The sequence below is a fragment of the Lissotriton vulgaris genome, chromosome 1_2, assembly GCF_964263255.1.
Source record: "Lissotriton vulgaris chromosome 1_2, aLisVul1.2, whole genome shotgun sequence".
NCBI classification, from domain to species: Eukaryota; Metazoa; Chordata; class Amphibia; order Caudata; family Salamandridae; genus Lissotriton; species Lissotriton vulgaris.
This window is the reverse complement of record NC_141686.1, coordinates 80,739,018-80,759,312: the sequence shown is the minus strand read 5'-3', so window position 1 is coordinate 80,759,312 and position 20,295 is coordinate 80,739,018. Positions and strand designations below refer to the sequence as shown.

The window sequence follows — 20,295 nt, the reverse complement described above, 5'->3', positions numbered from 1 at the left end:
CCTAAAGGACAGATCTTCCTCCAACCACACTCCCAAGGATTTGATCTCCTTCTTGGGAGATGGTGGGTCACCAAGAGACCGGGGCCAGCAACTAGCAATGATGGAGGGGCTGGAATTACCCAAGAGCATCAGCTCGGTTTTTCCTCCATTAAGCTTTAAGGCAGAGTGAGACATCCAGCGATAGACATTAGCCAGGCAGTCGTGTAAAACTTCAGGTTGTTCTGCCAACCGAGTGAGGCCCACCACCAGCTGAGTATCATCAGCGTAGCTGATGATCTTCGCCACTGAGGGGGCGACCACTCTTTCAAGTGGAGTCATGTATATATTAAATAAGGTAGGGCTCAGCGATGAGCCCTGCGGGACTCCACATTGAAGAGGGAATAGGGTCGACTGCTCTGCCCCTTCCCAGACTTGGTAGAAACGATTAGAGAGAAAAGATCCCAACCATTTCAGGGCCGTCCCTGAGACACCTACCTCTGACAGACGTTGGAGGAGCACCTGATGACTCACGGTGTCAAAGGCAGCACTCAAGTCCAGGAGGATCACTGCCACTGACCCTCCTGTATCAAGAGTGCTCCTTGCTTCCTCCACTACTGCCAGTAAGGCTGTGTCCGTTCCCTGGCCGGGGCGGAAACCAGTCTGGGAGTCTCCCAACAGGTGGTTGGACTCTAGATGATAAGAAAGCTGACGGTTGACCAGCTAGATGTTGAGGCCTTGTCATCCTCCTCAGCCGATGAGGATTTCAACCATAAAAGCAGCCTTGCTTCCCTGTCTCTGATGGTTTTAGCAGGGAAGGTTCGGCATATTCTAAAAACCTTAACTACATGGTTAGGATGTAGGCAGTAAATTCAGTCCTTGTGCTGATCATCTACATGGACCCTCTTCTTATCACAGGTCCTGCAGGCTCTCTTTCTTGTCAGACATCTTGAAGAACAAAGGTGAAGAAACTGAGTAGGCACGCAGGGAGATTCTCTTCCACATGACGTGCAGTGAAAATCTGAGGAGAACTGCCTCTGCTGGGAAGGTTCTAGAGGGTGCTGGTGGCTGATTGGTTGGAACTATTTTTTTGTTCTTTTCATATATTGAGTTAGATAGGCTACTAAGTTTTGGGCCTTCTGGGCCTCTTTTCTTTTTAGCCTATTACGTTTTTTTACTAAGGTACTGCTTTTGTATGTATTATTACCTTGGGACTCCCGCCTCGGCGACGGCGAATGATTCAGGCATGTGAATCTATGAAAGATACCCCAATATTGGATAATGATGCATAATGACTCCTTGGCAGCACCCTGATGATGCCAACGTTGCTGAATCTATGGCCATAGTAAACACTAGACTAGACATTATAGAGTTTTCTCTCACAATTTCTTTAAAGTCCTGCCTATGATGCTTTGGCAGGTCTTCAGTAAAGGACTTATAGCTCTCCCAAAGTTTCTTGGCAATACCATCCAAGGAGGGATGTGACACTGGCTAGCTTTAGTTCTGTACTTTCTGTTTCACTCATTATCTTACCATCTGTATCAATTTTCTTGCCCTCTATCAGATTTTGGGAAAGTTTCAGGGATAAAGACATACATCCTCCAACACAATAACAGAGTTGAAAAGGGTATGATTTGAGCAAATCAGGGTCTGTTTGAGAAAGCTTATACTTCTCAAGCAGCCATGGGTTACTGCTTTAACAGGTGTGAGGAATTTATTCTCCACCAATTCTAGAACACCTAGCACCAACAGAAGCATGCACTTAGTTGAAGGCACTCCAGAATTAACAACAGTTTTTTGGGGTGCTTCCAAAGGAGTATGTTATTTAGAAGCTCCTTTTTTACCAGCACACCACACTGAAAAGTAGTTATATTGTCCACTAGAGAGACAGGCAGGTAATGTGGGTGTGTTAAGACCTCGAATTTCCATCTGAATGAGACTATGACGGCAGTGGTGTTTCCTGGGCATGTGTGGAGAGCCTGAATTTCTCAAAGGAGAATGGGGAGGTTGAGGTGGGGCGTGGCCATCTGGTAATCTTTGTGCAGACTATGGCATTTTTCAAATGATGGCTGTAGCAACACAATCCCTGGAGGTGGAAGAAGATCAGTAGTAGGTTAAGAGGCAGCTGTTAAGTTTGCAAAGGGTCCTAAACCGGGTGACAAAACAAGAAGGTATTATGGGTGCGAGGATGGTGCTGTACGTGTTGATAGCACAAGCCTGTCCTTATGTAACTCAGTAGAGAACATCGAAAATCTCGGCCTTGATCTGCACAACGCTGAGGTGGCATGACAGTGGTAGCAATGCTGATAAATATTGTGGTGATATTGAATAGATGGCACAGATCGATAGCGAAAAAGAGGCTGCCATGCGGATGAAATGCTTCAAAGGAGAGGGAAATGCAGCTGAGTACATCAAATGCTTTAAATATGAACACTTGCTAGATTAGTGATTGTGACTATAGTTGTTGACAATGAGATAGCATGTCTGGGCCAAAGGTTTCGACATGGGCGACAAGGTCTTCAGTAGTGATCAGGGCCATCTACTTTGGGATGGACTGTGACAATGTCATTTTTCAGAGTTCTTACCTTTTCCTTGCTTACTCTCTCCTTCTCTCCACCTGTGGGGTGCCTTTGAGGCTGGTGCCATTATCCCAATGGAAACAGAATGTTACCTGGAGAGTATTTCAGGTCTTTTCATCTCCTTTTCTCTTAGATCTGCCTATTCCTGGTCTATTGTTCAGAGTCTTATTCTTTTTGTTTTTATAAAAGTCACAATCCTTTACTGAATGGGAGTAAGGCAGACAATGCACCACAAACAAGGTGGATTTGAAGTATTTTGTTTTCTCCATCAAGAAGGGCACTTAAAATGAGAAGATATGAGAGGAAAACAACTATAGAAAAAGGGGAAAAGGGCCTTGCTTGCTTCTCACATGTAAGAGATACTTAGTGAAATCAGAAAAAAGAATTCCGAGAGAAATTTCTCATAAAAAAAAAAAGAAAAAAAAATCAGGTCTGAAAACCAGAGTTTTCCAGGATCTCATTCACAATAGCACTGATTTTGTAAGGAGCACTAAAGGGACCGAAGACATTTGAACTTTTATAGTGTAAAGTCTATCAGGGTGCACTATTCCTTATTACGTAAACATGAAGGCACCTATTTGTATTATAGGACATGCAATGTTGTTTAGAGAACGGTAGTTTTAGAATAGCAAAGAGCCTAAATTTGTAAAATCTTACCTGCAATAGGCTTTTTGGAGGGTGCTGCGCAACATATGGATATGTAGGAAATTATTCTAATGTATATGGCAATCATGAGGGCCCCAGAATGAAGAACTGAAGTTACTACTAACCTCTTGATTGGGTAGATTAACGAAGTTAAAACCAAGAGGAGGCAAGAAATTAGAAAATGCCCCAGTGTGTTCAAGAAGATGGCATTTCAGAAAGGAGTGGCTTTCAATTCGCCTGCCCACTACTTACTGATTTATACTCTTAAAATATTATATCAAGCAAGTGAAATACTGAGACTCACAAAAATGTTGGATCTCATTCCCTCTATTGTGTTATTTGCCTTTTCCTTAGAGTTTCTTTCTCTATTGAGATGCGAGTGGAAAGATTTGTACTTTGGAAATGGGGTAGGCTATATCCATACTAACTCATTATTCAAGTTGCACAATGTCTGGCTTCCACAACTGGGGCAACAATGGCAGTACTGTAGGAAGTTGGTACCACAACCGGTGGTGGCAAATGTACAGGTAGAATATAATGCGAGCCATGGATGAATATGCAATGAATATATGCATATTGCATGATATATGCATTAATATGCAATGCCCTTGAGTCCTGCATGATCATTAAATAGACTTTTTTCGTTTTATACATAAAACCATAAAAGTCATACAAACGTCAATAAAACAGCTTTCCGATTACAGAATGACAATTAAAATACATCCCATATCGTCAAAACACAAGATAAAAGCACTGAAATACATTACAAGAATTAATCGCAGCTTGCCTGAAGTCTGACAGCGACCCGTAAAAAGTTAAGGATGTACAAAACAGTTTCCTTAGATAGAAGTTGTAAAAAACATAAAAGCTGGTCTCACCCTCCTAAAACCCACTTTTTTGAGAATGGGGATAATAAGAAACTTCCTAGGAATAGTATAAAAGGTGCAGAACATTAAAAGGTGCAGATCATTAAAAAGTGCATCATGTCCTGAGGAGACTCACGGTTGAAGCCACAGGGCATGAGGCTCTGACTTCTGTGGGAACCACACGCATGTGCCAAAAGATAGTGGAAGAGGTCGCGCCGAAACCTCGTCAATAAAAAGCGGTCATGAATAGTTTTAAGCCCTAAAAGGTAAGGCTCAGTGGTTGGCACTGTGTTCAGCATGAAGCACACTGGGCTTACACAGTCCAGTCCCCCTCTATTGCCGCAGCACTTTCTTAAAAAGCACTCTTTGGCTCAAACAAGATCCCTCTTACATGTAAGCCCGGTGTTGGTAAATAGTTATGCTCTGCCTAGCATGGAGAGGTTAACTCTTATGTACTGAAGCAATCCAATACGCGAGACATGGGCAAGGGAAAGACAATCCTGTAGGATGTCTTTGCTAAGTGTGTTTTCTTGCTTAGCCCAAATCTTAAGCCACAAGGCGAGGGGACGAAAGGACAGTTCATCTGAAAGGAAAGATATCCCCAGCTCTTCATGCACAATGTAAGACGGGGTGCTTTGCGGGACCGAATGGACCCGTCACAAAAAGGAGTTTCAGCTCTTTGCACGGTCTCTGCCTCAATATGGCCCCAGATCTTGCTCCCGTAAAAGGCCTTAGAGATACATTTGGTTTGGCAAATCTCCAGAAGAGCCCCTATTGGTTTACCTCCCACACTGCTGGCAAAGTTAAAAACAGGTGCAGAAGCTTTCACTAAATCCCCTTTCTTACGAATAAGTAGGGGGCACCAACTCAAGCAGTCCTGCATGAATTCTTTTTGTCATGGCTCATCAAGGTTCACACCATAAGTGCCACCAAAAACTACTGTCCATGTAGAACTGGCCCTCTGAGCCTAGCGAACGGAGGTATGCATATTACATTTACATTCAAATATATCAAACGAGCCGCATAATGAGATGGTAGTAAAATAGCAACAAAAATGGTGCTGCACTGTTGGATAACTTCAGATGGCCCTTTTACAATAACGGTTGATTTTTCTCCAGGGGAAACTTCATAGCAACTCTACTGGAGTTTGGCCAAAAGCAAAGTTGCCTCAGGTGGGGTTAGAGACCAGAGGTGTCTGTCAGTTCCTCCAAAATCTACATGAAACAACCTGAACAATCTGTTATACTTCTCTTTCGCCACTGAGAAGACATGGCAAATGTGTGCTCAATTAAAAAAATACACCAAAAATGAATACACATAATGTAAAAACTCCCCCTTTTCTGAGGAAGGTGTATAGTAATGAAAATTGTCATTTACTACGCTTTCATGACACTACAATACAGTTTGGTATGAAAATGAGGTATAGGCCGACATTTCAAATAAAATGTGAGAACTTGGGCATCACAGCTTAACTTTGAAGTAGGTGCTAGGGAAGGAAGACTTAGAATCTATGGTTAGTTTAACTAAGTACAAACAGAAATGGTACACTTGCTCTGTATTTGGACTTCTGTAGGTGCTTCTATATGACATTAGGAGAATAAGCTACTACTCACATTAAGGATTCGGAGTTTTGGTCTAGTAATCTTCTCATTACGTGAGCGGCTTCGCACAGACCTCCGGCAATGACGCTTCGTTGTTCGTCCTTCATGTCTACCACCAGCTGCAGGAATGCCCTCATTTCCATCACTCAGACCAGATGCAATGTCTGAATGGGCACTAAGAATGAATGTCCATATTATCAGTGAGTTTAGTACTGCCTTGTGTAAGATGCAAATGCAATATCTTCCAGTTTTTCAAACAATTACTCAGGTGCACATTAGAATCTTTTTTCTTTTTTTTAAAGAAACACGTTTTATATCCTATTCAGTAAAATCCACTGTAATGCACATTAGTTTTCTTTTGATGTATAATAATTATGAAAACGATTTTCAAAAGTTTATTTTGTCCTCATCATTAGCATTCATTTAGAAAATTATTGCCGAACAATTCATAATAGAAAGGAGCCCTGGTGCAACAAATAGACTCATTAAAACTATCATAATAGCAACTGAAAAACACTATCTGCCCAAAACTCTTTCCGTCTCTCAGGTTCATATTGATAATACATTTAAAGGATTCGATTTGGAAAATGGGAGAATAACCCTGCGTACATCAGCCTCCTATATGAAGAAAAAAGGGCAGGTTAGTTCATTACAACAATACTTTTGCAACTTGAGAGTAGTCTCTAGATTCTTTAGGTGCGCATAATCTTTTCATCTAGTATTTGGGCCCAGAAAAGTATCTTGTTAACTTGACATAAAATCTTGGGCATTAAGCATAGATACCATCACGATGACACATAATGACAGTGAAACACACAAGATGGTGGACGGAATGTTGCACAATGGCAAAACATTCACCCCCAGTCACAGATCTGGGTTTAATCCATCGTTATTTTGCTCACCAAGCCACCCCAGTTGAGACATGGCCATATGCAAATCAGCCTTGACCCTGTGCCTCATGGGAACAGTTCAGCTATAACTGCCAAGCCATGTCTTCCCTGTACCGGAATCAAGCCTCCTAGGATCGGTTTCAGCCAGGATAGCTTGACTCCAGTGGCGTAGTGAGCATGGGACCCACGTCTGGGCATACCCTTCCCACATGGGGTGAACAGCAAAACACACAAGATGATGAACGGAATGTTGCACAATGGCAAAACATTCACCCCCAATCACAGATCTGGGTCTAATCCATTATTATTTTGCTCACCAGGCTTAATGACAGTGACCCGAAATCCATGATGGCCAGACAGTAGAAGCTAGACTCCGATTGTATTTTTCTTGTCATCGTTTAACATGGCGAGTATATTAGAATGTAGCAGTGCCATCTTTAAGGTTTTTTGTGGCCCTGGACTAAATAGATTTGGGGGGCACTTGATTAGGGCAATTTAAACCAGTTACCCATTTTCATTTAATTCAACCTTTGGGCAAGCCATACAATATTTAACAATACAATAACCTGCCATATGTGACTGGGAATTTTCCAAGCCTGGCCTCAAATAAGGGAGAGAGGGAGGGCGAGAGAGTGGGGGTGGGGAGGGGGGGGGAGTAGGAGGGGGAGGTTAAGAATGAATGCATATATGTAAAAAACAGGGTTAGGGCCCACAAAACTAAAATTCTGAATGGAACTTCTCACAGAGTGTGAGATATTTTTAGATCTTTTAAGTTGACATTGGGCATGCTAACAAAATAGATAACTAGGCAACTTCTACACCAAAAACTCCATAGCTACATTCAGCGATTAGACCTTAAAGACCACATTGTCTCGTACAAATCAGACTTGAAAGGAAACAGAAATAGCTAAATTTGCCTGCCTTCAGTGTGCTTCTGCAACAGGGGCTCTGTTAGTGTTCTGGAGAGAAGATACGAGAAATTGTGCAGGCTTTCCTCCTCCAATCTCCACATGGAATACAAATAGATAATTAAGTGTAAAGAGATACAAAGATTAGGAGACACAGACACGAGAGCTAATTGCTGAGGGGATAGGCCGAGTGTCACTATTCGACAAGTGACGCAATGCCTTTATGAGGTATGCAGGAATTTTCATGGTTTGTCAAACAAATAATTAGGGAGTTCTAATAACTATTCAGCTGATACAATAATCAGTAGGGTGAGAATACATATGTATATATTAAGTAGGGACAAGACCAGGCTTCTCCAATGAGTAGCTCGTGAGCTCCTGGTAGCTCTCCAGTTACCTGCAAGTAACTTTCCTGAGGGCAGTTCAGTTTACTAAATTTGAGTCTTCAGCTTGGCTAAATTAATAGATATATACCAAAATTGAAAAATGTGCATCTGAGATAAAAATGTACGTATTTTTAGACTGCTTAAGCTTATTTGGAGAAAATCTATGCATTTCCAAAATTTATTTAATGCTGATATTTTTGCGATAAATCATATGGCCCTGGGCGAAACCTATTATTGATATTATTACCTTAGTGCCTGGGGTTGTAGCTACTGCTGCTGTGTATTATCCATGTAAAGACATTCCAAACTGACAAAGTCTTTTTCACCTTGCTTCAGGCATCCCTGCCATATACACTGAAGTTATCATTGCTGGCAACCCTGCACTGAGATGATCACTGCCAGAAATCTTGCATAGGGAGGCCACCAAGGTAATCTGGTCTGATGTGGTCATTCGCATGGAATGATTTTAATTGCGCATAAATAGCTCTTATTACAGAAAAGGTTGGAGACCCCTGGACTAGACTAATCTAATAGAGAATATAAAGATGTGTGATAAAATATGCTGTGTTTTCCTAATGTTCATTTTAATTTATACTACGTTTGTTCTCGGATTCACAGATTCAGTGGCGCCTACATGGTGAACTTACAAACAATCAATGTGAACAAAGGTGTCCACCAGGGGTGTGTCCTAGCACAACCCTTTTTATAAATCCTTGTTCCGACTATTTAACTAATTACGACAATGGTTCTCCTGTACTGGCTGGCAAGGTGGTACCTGTCCTTCTCTTTGCCAAGGACACCTTGTTGACTTCTAAAACTTAGGAAGAGCTCTACAGCTCTAGAGCTCTTCAGCGCCAGGAAACTCATGGTGTCAGTGCGCTCTATAAATGTCACATAATAATAATAATAATAATAATAATAATAATACACTCTGGCGCAGAGGTTTGTCTTACTTTGAACTTCTCATGCCTAGGATATAAACACACAAATGATTAAATGGAATTCAATTACATTGGTGTAAAGATGCCTCATTTATGGCGTGAGAAACACTAAAAACCACACCCATACTAAATATAGAGCATCCTCTAAAATACAGTTTGCCTGGAAAGCAGCAACCCACCCTGCATCAATGTCTTTTGATATTAACACAGCACAGGCAGCAACCGCTTCTCTGTTTGGCTCAGAGCTTTGGGGACACTGTGATGTGAGCATAGGGAAGGCTGAAAATGTCTTCATAAGATCTTTGATGAGTCACCCCCAGAGTACACCTTTACAACCTATAAGATTTGACCTGGTCCTAAAATCTATACCTGCATATACAGAACTAAAGACCATTCTGTATTGGATTAGAATATGTTCGAATAAGGAGTTTGGTCCATATAGAAAGGGTTTATGTGATGTCATTGGGAGATAAAAGGAAATTTGGATCCCCTGACTAGGATGTATTAAAAAAGACACTTGCAGATGGGGTTAGGTAATGTTGGTCTAAAATGTTATCCATTATTGCAAAAAAAAAAAAAAAAAAAAAAAAATTGAAGGAAAGATTCTGGTACTGTGCACTTGAAAAACGTGTCAACACCTATATGGGTAGATTGTCTAGCGACTTTTAATTCATGAAATGCTATTATAAATTTGAAGAACTTCTGTACAACCTTAACCCTCCTTCAGCAACAACTCTGTATATAAGGTTCAGGGAGGGCACCCTTCTGATACAGTCTTTTAAGTCCACGTGGAGACATTTGAACCAGAATGCCAAAAGACAAAGGCCAAAATGCACGGTTGTGTGTGTGGATTTAGCAATAGGAAAATTCTGGGTTGCATTAGGAATATGCACGTTCAACACTAATACCTGTGTGATGTTTGCTATGGCTCCATTTTTGCAATCAGCCTGGTACATACGAAGGAAAGCAATGAAATTCGGATCATACACTGTAATTCTTGTGAGTATATATAGAATAAACAAATTAGTTAACGTTTTACATAGATTTGGTCTTCTATTTTATTGTATTCTCTACCTGAATGTAAATATGTGATTTTAGAATGTGTATTTGTAAATGGATGTTTTGTATCCAAACTGGCAAAAAAGTAAAGATTAAGGCATTCCTTTAATTTCTTTTCTGATTAGACAGGAGGAGTGTTTTCCATAAGGTGAGAAAGCTTTTAAGGTCCCAGAATAATGGTCTTATAGCATCCGGCGAGGATTTATTGGATGTTGGATGTAGGCAGATTTGGGTGTCGAGATAAGCAGTTTATATTGTTTAAAAGCTCTCAATCTAGATGGGAGTTATGTCCCTTTGTGGTTTCTCCATTCAATCTCAATTTACCGGAGGATGCTTCTTGCCTGGGTATTCAAGTCTGTAAACCATAGTTGGCTGGACTGAGTATTTCAGTAAGTCGTCGTGGGACCAAAATATCAACAGTTTTGGACATAGTGCAGTCATATTCAGTGAACATCTGGTCAAAATAATGTGAGGGAGGATACTGAAAAATCCTCTCACTTTCAAGTCTGTGAAATAAATGTAAATAACAAGCTCCCCTGGAAGACAGGGCCTGACATTTGACCTCGGTCTTTGAATGCAGAGAAAATGTGACAAGATAAGAACAAAATTTACAGGCCTGTTTACAGAAAGCGAGTGCTCGTAGTAGAATACAAGGAGCATCGATGGTGAAAAGGTTGTGCTCCACGGGATAAACAAAGACATGCTGGCCATCCTAAAAATTAATGAAGCCAGCAAATAGAAAGCAAGCAAATGTGAGTTAAAAACCACAAATCTAATGGTAGGCAACGGGTGGAAGGCATCCCCAGGGAAGCTTTCAGAATGTTCCCAAGATATCTTTCTGGTAGGCTTCGACTTAAAAAAATAAATATTTGTCTAGTGCATAAAGTATAAAGTAGGGTTGAAGCTGTAATCAGAGAGGCAAGTCAGTTCTCTAAATGCTGTAAGTAAAGACTCAGTACTAGAAAGATTCTACCTAATTACAGATTTCAGACTTGCCCGCTGCACTTACCTGTCAACTGATGAGACAACCGGAGCCGTATGTGAAGAACTTTGCGACTGGGATTCTGGGGGAGCACCTTGTCCAGCACTTGGTGCACTCTGCAGAAAACATAAATATACTTATAAAACATGTATTAAAGTACTTTAAACGTATTATGCCCTCGTACCAACTGCCTCGAAGAGTAAACTGTTAATGTAATAAAGAGTGGCATCTTGTGATCAGCACCTAGAAAGCTTAAACCTTTATCAAGGCATCCTGCGATACCCCCTGTTATGCAGCCAAGCCATTCTGAAATCTGGGCGATGTGAAGCTACAGCTTGCCATGCAATGAATCTGGGACCAGTGCAGGGAGTGGAGATATAAACACTATTCTATGGCAGTGTCTTAGTAACCACATTCAAACAATGTACCAAAACTACATAGTTCGTTCTCCCTAACAAAGGCCCACCCTGTCTTACACAAGGACAAACAAGGCTAATAGATGGAAGCTGCGTGCTTGTAGATTTGGCTTCTGGGAGGTAACTCACTTCCCAACTGAACAACCAGTGGCAACAAGGTCCCCAAACTGGCATATTACTTTGCTGCAAAAGAAAGACATGCAATAGGTTAGACAGCAAATGTCAACTCTTTCCAAATATGGGAACACATTATAAAACAATTCGTCCCAACCAAATGGGAGAAATATTTACTTGAGAACAAGTAATTAGTAACAAGTAGTAACGTGACTGCCAGTGAATGGGTGGGCGCTCTTTTTCCCATCTTGGCCCACTCCTGTGGAATTCTCTCACCATAGCGATTCGCAAAGAAACACTACACACGAACTTCAGTAAATTAAAAACCTGACTATTTAACCAATAATTCTCTCACTGCTGTCGGATCCTTTCAGGTCTGCGTTGGGAAACCCTTTTTGGCTAGCTGTGCGCATTATAACATTATTATAAAATAACATGACATACATGAACAATAATGGACTAATGGAACAAATGTGCCTCAAGAATTAAGGGAGTAATTTAGCAATGAAATTGTGGAGTGAAGTCCGTATTCCTGAAACAGAAACCAAAGCAGATGACCAGAATCACTTTAGGACCGTCCTTGTAGCACTTGATTTTGAATGCTCATACAACATGTGCTTGTTTTTAATATTTTTGTCAAGGTGTTCGAGCAAAGTCATTGAGGTTATTTTGAGTTGGTAAAGGTTCAAGTTTTCCCTATTGTGGTCAACACTGAATGTCCTGTCAAAGGCCAGGCGGTCTATTGCAAATGGACTCCTCAATGGACCTGGGGGCATTGGATAGAAGGCTAGCAACAGGGGCCTAAACCCAATAGGTAATCCCCTTACAAATAACACAGAATGAAAAACTAAACACTTGCAATGGGCTCATAAGTCTGCATACGGAGTGTGATTATTTGACAGTTCTGGTTTCAGGATATTGAGTTCTTAATTGAATATGCATTGTATGGTTGTTTTTGTAGAGTGAAATGTAATGTTGATAAGGCTACATATTTCCACATAGAGAAGAGAGGAAGAAGGCGACTTACAGGAGCTGAGAAGGATAAGTTCAGGGTGAAAAAAATGATTTGACATACTCTCAAGCAGGGTACCCTCCACTCAATTTCTTGTGTCAAAAAAGGAAGCACCACAGGGAGAAGACGACTTCGGAGAAATGCATTAACAACCAGCGAAAATGTGAATCTTCCAAGCAACCTCCCAGGATGTGAGAGTGCTCTTTTTAAAGTTTCGATCAGCCATCAGTTTACCTTCTCTGGCATGCTGATATATCGCCCACCAGGCTGTGATTCTGCTTTTAGGGCAGCCCTCCTGGACGTAATTAGCACAGCGGCACTAGGATGTGCTAATTTTAATATTCTTGGAGACCTTAATCTCCACTTTGACTGCCCGACTTCTCCCTCCATCAGCAGTATTTTGGCTGATTTAGAGGCCTTGCAACTCACCCAGTTGGTCACATCTCCTACACATAGGTGTGGGTATATTATTGATCCTTTTTTTACTAACTTAGAGGGAGCTAGAGCCCTATCCCCTATTCAGATCACTTGGACAGACCATATGCTGGTGAAAATGCTATGCCCCATACACGAGCCTTCTCTTATACCTAAGGATAGAATGGTACTTAGGTGACACTGGAACAAACTGAAATTGAAGGAATTTTACCATCTGCTGGAAGCGGCTCCGTTGGGCCCCTTCACTGATGTTGAACGCGGATATGATCTTTTCTGCGAGTGGATCACCCATGCTCTTGATTCTCTGATTCCCCTGGTACGGTCTAAGTGTCGCACGAAAGAGCCTAGCCCCTGGTATGACAGCTCTCTAGCGCTTCTTAAAAAAGCCTGTAGACAGGCTGAGAGGGTATGGCGAAAATCGTTCGATCCCAGAATGAAGGCCTCCTATCTCGCTAAAATTAAAATTTATCATAGGGCTGTCTGTAGAACACGAGCAGCTTTCTATGCTCAAGAATTTCAGAACAGCGCGAACCCATCGAAACTTATATTTAGTTTCAAAAGTGTTTTTATTGAAGAGTACAACAGGCATATATTGAGACATCTCAGCAGAAAAAGGCAAGCTCAAGGTGCATACAGCGAGCGGGACAGACAAGCATGTCTTCCCTAGTAATCTAGAATAAGCAGAATACATATGCCCGAGAAGCTGTGTGACATCATGCGTGTAGAGGCAAAAGAGCGGTACAAAGAAAATAATAACTAGGAACACCCTCCCCCCTTGAACCCCCCCACCCCGACCAGTGTGCTCTTGAGTGTCAGTGTGATCAGTAGCGTGTCACAGAGGTGCGGTGAGACCAAGTGTAAAGTCACCGAGAGTCATCGGTGGCGCTGGTGAGACGTAGGACTCTAAGGTATTTAGGACAGGTAATTTCATTGAACTCCTTGGACAGGAGAGTCAGCAGAGGGAGCCACGCTTTTCGGAAGGTGTCGCTCGAGAAACTTATATTTAAAGTGCTAAAGGACCTGATGTCTAAGAGGGCAACGACGGTGGAAATCTGCTCGGACTCCCATTGCAAGGATTTGGCCTCTTTCTTCCTTAAGAAAGTTCAAGCCATCTATCGCTCATTTCCAAATGGCTCCCCTATCCCGGAGCAGGTTAGCTGTAGCCTGGGAGGATGCGAGTCTCTTACTACTCTGCCTCCCTTATCCACAGAGGCCTTTGACACCTTAAGCCTCAAAATTAAATCAGGATCTCCTGCAGACCCGATGAAATCGGCTCGGCTCAGGATTATGTCACCGATATGCCGTACTCCGGTGCTTGATTAACCTGTCTCTCTCTTCAGGTGTAGTTCCTATTAGGTGGAAACAGGCCGTAGTTACACCTATCTTGAAGAAGGCCACCCTTGACCCCTTAAAACCTGAGAACTACCGCCCAATTTCCTTGCTTCCTTGGGCAACGAAAGTTGCTGAGGCCCACGTGAACGGAATTCTTTCTAACCATCTCACTATGGCCAACATCCTCGATCCCACTCAGAATGGTTTCCGTGCGGGTCATAGCACGGAGACGGCTCTACTCTCTATGGTCGAACATCTGCGTTCTGTGCTGGATATGGGTCGGACGGCGGCACTGTTGCTATTAGATCTTAGTGCCGCCTTCGACACGGTCTCGCACAGGATTTTTCTCCAGCGCCTAGAAGAAGTGGGTGTCACGGACTCTGCCCTATGTTGGTTCTGTTCTTTCCTTGCCGAACGGTCTTTTAAGGTGGCGATCCCACCCGGTCAGTCTATCTCTTATCCAGTGGATCTGGGGGTCCCACAAGGTTCCTCGTTAAGTCCCACTCTATTCAACCTCTACGTAAGGCCGCTGGCTGCGGTCGTCAAGCACTGGGGCTTGACGATGGTATCATACGCAGACGATACGCAGCTGGCGGTCACGCTGAGTGGGGACTCTGATTTGGAGGCCCCCAGGTTCCGAGATGGACTACGGGCATTGGCTAACTGGATGAATTCCAACTGTCTCCAGTTAAACGCCAAAAAGACAGAGGTTATGGTGGTCGGCAAGAAGGCAGAGTTATGGGGTGACCTGTGGTGGCCTCCTGAATTGGGTGTGACCCCTTCTCCAGCAGCGGAGATAAAAAACTTAGGGGTTTGGCTTGATCCGACCCTTAGTTTCATCTGCCATACCAAGAAGGTGGCGGCCTCCTGCTACGGCATTATCAGAGGTTTAAGACCGATCATGAAATTCTTCGACGCACCCACCAGGCAACTAGTGGTTCAAGCGTCAGTGTTGTCCCGGCTGGATTACGCTAGCTCGCTTTTGGCGGGGATTAATCAGTCGGAACTCACCCGGCTGCAGCGAGTTCAAAATGCTGCGGCCAGAGTGGTGATAGGTCTGCCAAGGCAGTGTTCGGTTTCTAATACACTGCGTTCTCTTCACTGGATCCCTGTGAACCAAAGGATCAAATTCAAGGTCCTTGCCTTTAAAATCCTCAAGGGTTCAGCCCCCCAAATTTTGGAGAACTTGGTGGTACCATATGTACCCTTGCGAACCCTCAGATTTCTGGGCCAACACCTGGCAGCTGTTCCGCGCTTCAGGTTGAGTAGAGCTGGTGGCCGCTCCTTTCGGGTGTTAGCGGTGAAATGGTGGAATTCTCTTCCCCTTCACATTCGGGATCTGGAAGATCTTCTGCAGTTTAGACGTGCCATGAAACCATTTTATTCGTCTAGCTCTGATCTTTTGTATCCTGCTGTTCCCTCTCTCTGGTTTTATCCAAGTTGTGTTGTGTGTACCTTGTTAAGCGCCAGGACGCCCCTTTGCTGGGGCAGCTGTGCGCGGTATAAGTGTGAATAACATAACATAACATAACATAACATAACATAACATAACATAACATAACATAACATAACATAACATAACATAACATAACATAACCGGTTAAGGCTTCAATACAAAATGGAAGTTTGGACAGAAAAGAAATTACAGCAAACAAAAATCGGGTTAAAGCTGTTGCAAACGAGCAAATCAAAGGAGAGCATGAAGTTCTGAGCAGAAATAAATAACATAGCAAATGGCTCTTTTCGTCACCACAAAGCAACCATTCAGGAGGACGATTGGATAGCACAACTGAATAAGTCTGATAAAAATGCAACAGCGGTCGTACGTCATCAAACTGAACCAACCGAAAGGAGAGCCTGTGGAAAACATGTCTGAAGGAATTTGGATTCAAACAAGCCAGGTTGAGAAAGCCCTAAACAAATTCAGGATTAGTGGAGCCCCGGGTCCAAATGGCTTGCCGAATGCACTATTTAAGTCTAACCAACTTCCTTGGGCAGATTTCTTCACTCCGTTGTTGAACCACGAGTTTCAATGAGAGTAGTTGGACTAAAGGCTAGGGCGGTCGGCCTCGAATCTCTGGAACCGGGTTCAAGTCTCGGCAATGACGCTGAACATCCTGTGATTCTCGGCAAATCCCTTAATCTCCCCGTGCCTAACAAAAAATTAATGTGTCCACATGTAACGCAACTGGTGCTTTGTAAATCGCTCTCATACCCGATACCTTCGGGTCAAGTTCACGCTATATAAAACACTGTAAAAAAAAATCTAACAGCATACCAGTATCATGGAGAGGCAGTATACCAAACCAGATATTCAAAGCGGACAGCAGATCAGACCTGGCAAACTACAGATTAATCGCGCTCATTGATGTAGAAGCCAAAGTATATGCCTCGAATCTTCTCACAGATTTGGTCACTTCCAATAAGATTTTCCCAATCTCAAAAACCAGCTTCAGACCAGGCACAAGCACAATGACCAACCTCTTGGCCTAGAATCTCCTAGAGGAAAAAGCGCAACAAAAGTCTACCAAATTGTACACTTGTTTCATGGATCTGAAAGAAGCATTCGACATGGTACCCAGAGAGCTCCTATGGCAAAAGATGGAACCATGGGGCATTCTGCCAACTTTACTAAGAGCCATAATAAACCTGTACTCAGCTACTTGGGTACAGGCAAAGCTGGGAAACGGAGAGAGAATCAGAGCGAAGATACCAACGCATAGAGGCCTAAAACTAGGGCGTGTGCTAGCTCCCAGTTTACTTGACATCTTTACTGCAGATCTAGACACCAGGCTGACAGAATTCCAAAGTGATCCCCCCAAAGCTAGCAAATCACGAAGTTAGAAGTCTGCAATACACGGACAATATTGTCCTATGCAGCCAGACCCCTCCATTGGCCTACAGCTTTTGGTCACAAAACTGTTGGAATATACAGAAGCGCTTGGTCTATCGCTAAATTACAACAAAACAAAGGTCATCTGTTTCTCGGCTAACTCCAGCACCCACAACAAAAAATACAAATGGCTTGTAGCAGAGAACATCATAGGGCAGACCGGCTCATACAAATATCTAGGAGTGGTGATAGATCCCAAATTCACACTCAAAGACTATCTAATCAATAGACGAGCCCAGGTGAACAAACTTTGTTTCACACTTAACACACTAAGATTGAAACTAATGTGCCCATCCAATGCCCATCTTCTACAAGTAATTGCTGCTAAGTTTCTCCCAATGCTTACCCAAGGCTCCGAACTATTTAAAGGCAAAGACACAAATTCTTTGAATTTACAACAATCCGGTCTCTTTTAACAAATCTTTTGGATTCCGCAATTTACCTCCCAGGCGCAGGTTTGCTTAGAATTTGGATTATTGAACCAGTTCCCGGTAAGGGCAGCAGCAATACTCAAACTGTGCTGGAAGCTGAGAGCAGCCTAAGAAGAATCCTTTTTAGGTCTCTGCTGGACGTAAATAAAGAACTAGCCCAAAAGCAAGAAAGACTGGCCTACTGGCCGCAAGCAAGCGTTAACTACCTGAAATATGCATGAAGTCTGGGGCACAAACCACGACTTCCCAGTATTAAACAAGCATTTACAATGCAACTGTCTCGCTTTTGCAAAATTTAGAGCTATTGGCATTGTAAATGACAATTTTCATTTATGTGTTGGTTTTGAAACAAACAGATAAATAAATGGCATTGTCATTTACAATGCCAATAGCTTAATCTCTCGCAAATGCCATACAAAGACACAGACCCACACACACAGACCCACACAGAGACCCCCACCCACACACAAACCCACCCACACAAAATACACAGACCCACCCCCACAGACACACACACAGACCCACACACACGCACAAAGCTGTAATCCACCGGCTGCTCTGAGAGCAGGGACATGTAGTTCAGGGAAAAGGAGCATGCAGCAGAACAGAAACTAACCCGTTGCTCCGTTTGCACTGTCCCCCACCCCCCTGTCTGCTGGGCAAAACCAATGGTATGCAAAGCATCCTCTCGCTACTATACCGCCAGTCTGCCAGCAGTCGGGGTTAGGGTTAGGAATGTGGTAGGGAGGTAGGAATATTTAAAAGTGGGCACGGGCACAAGGCTCTCTTTCTCTGGGGAATTTTGTCATGGGAAGAGGTGCTGCGGCGACAAAGTGTGAGGTGAGGTGAGGGGGGCGTGGTTGGATTGCAGTGCGGTCGATAAAGGAGAGAGCGGGTGGGGGGGATCGCGAGGTAGCCGGTGGGCGGGGGCTTGCAGGGGCCGTGAGTTCTGAAGAGCAGCTCACCGAGGGGGGGTCGTCGTGCTTGACGAAGTAATTGCGTGGAATAAGTAGATGGATGAGATGCCTGCAGAGTGGAGAAGCCAGGGGCGATGAGGCAGCAAATGGTAAGGAGTGGGTGGGGCATTCACCACAAGTACAGGATGGCATACCAAGGCAAAATACCATTAAGGAAAGCCCCCTCCCTGTGCAGCTCCCAGCAGGCAAAATAAGGTGTGGGAGCGATAAGGCTGCAGCAACAGAGAGGGCGGGGACCCCCGGGGAGAAAGTGCTAAAAGTCCGCACTACAAAGTATGCAAGGACGTTTCACGCGTCAAGTTGGTTGTGGGGGTCGAGTGCGGGGAGCTGGCGGTTGGGCGGTACGGATAGAGGACTGACCAGCCGACCCGGATTTCCCAGAACAGTCCCAGTTTTCAGTGGGCTGTCGAAGTGTTCCAACGCTTTCATTCATTTTAAATACATGTTCCGGTTTATGGGACAAAGGTCAGGTCATCTTGCAAAGGAGGATTAAAAAGTATGCTTTTGTTAAATAATGTGTCTGTTTCAGGCAGCTGCAGGTTGACCTCCGCTGCATACATGCTGCAGCAGAGGGGAGACAGAGGAAATGAGGGCGGGGTAGTCGGGGTAGAAGACGCTAGAAGTCTTGCCATAGCTAATGTTATGCGAATGTACCGCGCGTGCCGTTTTTTATTCCTCAAAAGATTGGGACAGGCCAGACATAGAAGTAAGATGTTGGAGTTAGTCCAAATTTTATGTCTGGCCTGTCCAGGTTTTTGCTTCTGAAAATCTGGTCACTCTACCTCTCCGGGCTCCCAGCCTGTGTAATCTAGACTGGTCATGCCCTCGGGTTTGGTCACGCAACTTTCGATCACGTTCTGAAGTTGTCATCAGTGACACGCAGCATGCGTGCCCTCACAGGATCATTAAAGGTGCTCATGTGAATCGTTTTTATTCAAGAGTACCAGATGAGCGTTTCTTCGTTTTCAGCTTTTTGTCTTCATCAATATCCATTTCTTCTCCCCGACTTTGACTGTTTCATTGCGGTCTTGGACGCTGCTGTGTGCCTGCCCCATGACCTTCTGAGAGGAGGATTGAACGTGCCGTGCTGAGAAGGAGAAATACAGCTACCTCCTGTGTGCCTTCTTTACCACAAATCCTAAGTCAGGCTTGTCTGCGGATTATCCAGTACTTTCTGGGCCTAGCCGACCCATTCTTACTGAGGGGCCTTTAGTCCTCCAACCATGGGTTCATACTAGAAGGGAGCGTGCCTCTCCAGGAGCCTTCCCGCTTCCTCCACCATTTTTAAAAACATTTTTTTACATAGGCTGCCTAATGCAGTTCATGTGTGGCAGTTTCGGCCATTATGGTCTTTTTTTTGTAATCAATCTTGATTTATACAGGGGGCCACTTCTGAGACTGTAAACGTCTGCTGAAACTAATGCGTTAGGCACACTGCAGTCTTTAGGACACAAACCCCTTCATATAGACTGGACGGGGCGCCGGCAGGGTCACACACTGTGGAGGCCGAGGCCGGGAGGTGGAGGCTGTTATTTTGTCACAAGTATGAGGAGGGCGCAGTTGGGTTCCGGAGGGAAGAGCTCTGCACCTCGGTGCCTTGAACGTTCACTGTGAAACGAGCGGCTAAGGCGTCACCAGCTCCAGTCACAGCAGAACGGTTCTCAGTAGCTCTGTAGGACTTCTTGGCGCTAGCTGGTTGCAGTCACAAGGGTAGTGGCCAGCCTCACCGGTTTATGGGCAGCCATATTGGTCAGTGAGCAGCCGGCTCGGCTATGGTTCTGCGTGGACTCGGTTAGGTTCTGTGGGGGCGGTTGGCCATAGCTCGCTGTCACAGGGCTTACATTTCAATCCG

At 43.8% G+C, this 20,295-nt stretch overlaps 1 protein-coding gene across 5 annotated transcripts in view; it reads right to left on the bottom strand.

Annotated features, from left to right (window-relative positions):
* WNK1 (WNK lysine deficient protein kinase 1) overlaps window positions 1-20,295 on the bottom strand; it is a 1,566,458-nt gene that overhangs the window by 475,966 nt on the left and 1,070,197 nt on the right. For all 5 annotated transcript variants that reach the window (XM_086952842.1, XM_086952840.1, XM_086952841.1 and 2 more), the window contains 2 exons: window positions 10,861-10,949; window positions 5,680-5,842 (listed from right to left, as the gene is read on the bottom strand). In XM_086952842.1, the coding sequence (XP_086808968.1) occupies window positions 5,680-5,842; window positions 10,861-10,949 (252 nt within the window). The remainder of the gene's footprint in view (window positions 1-5,679; window positions 5,843-10,860; window positions 10,950-20,295) is intronic.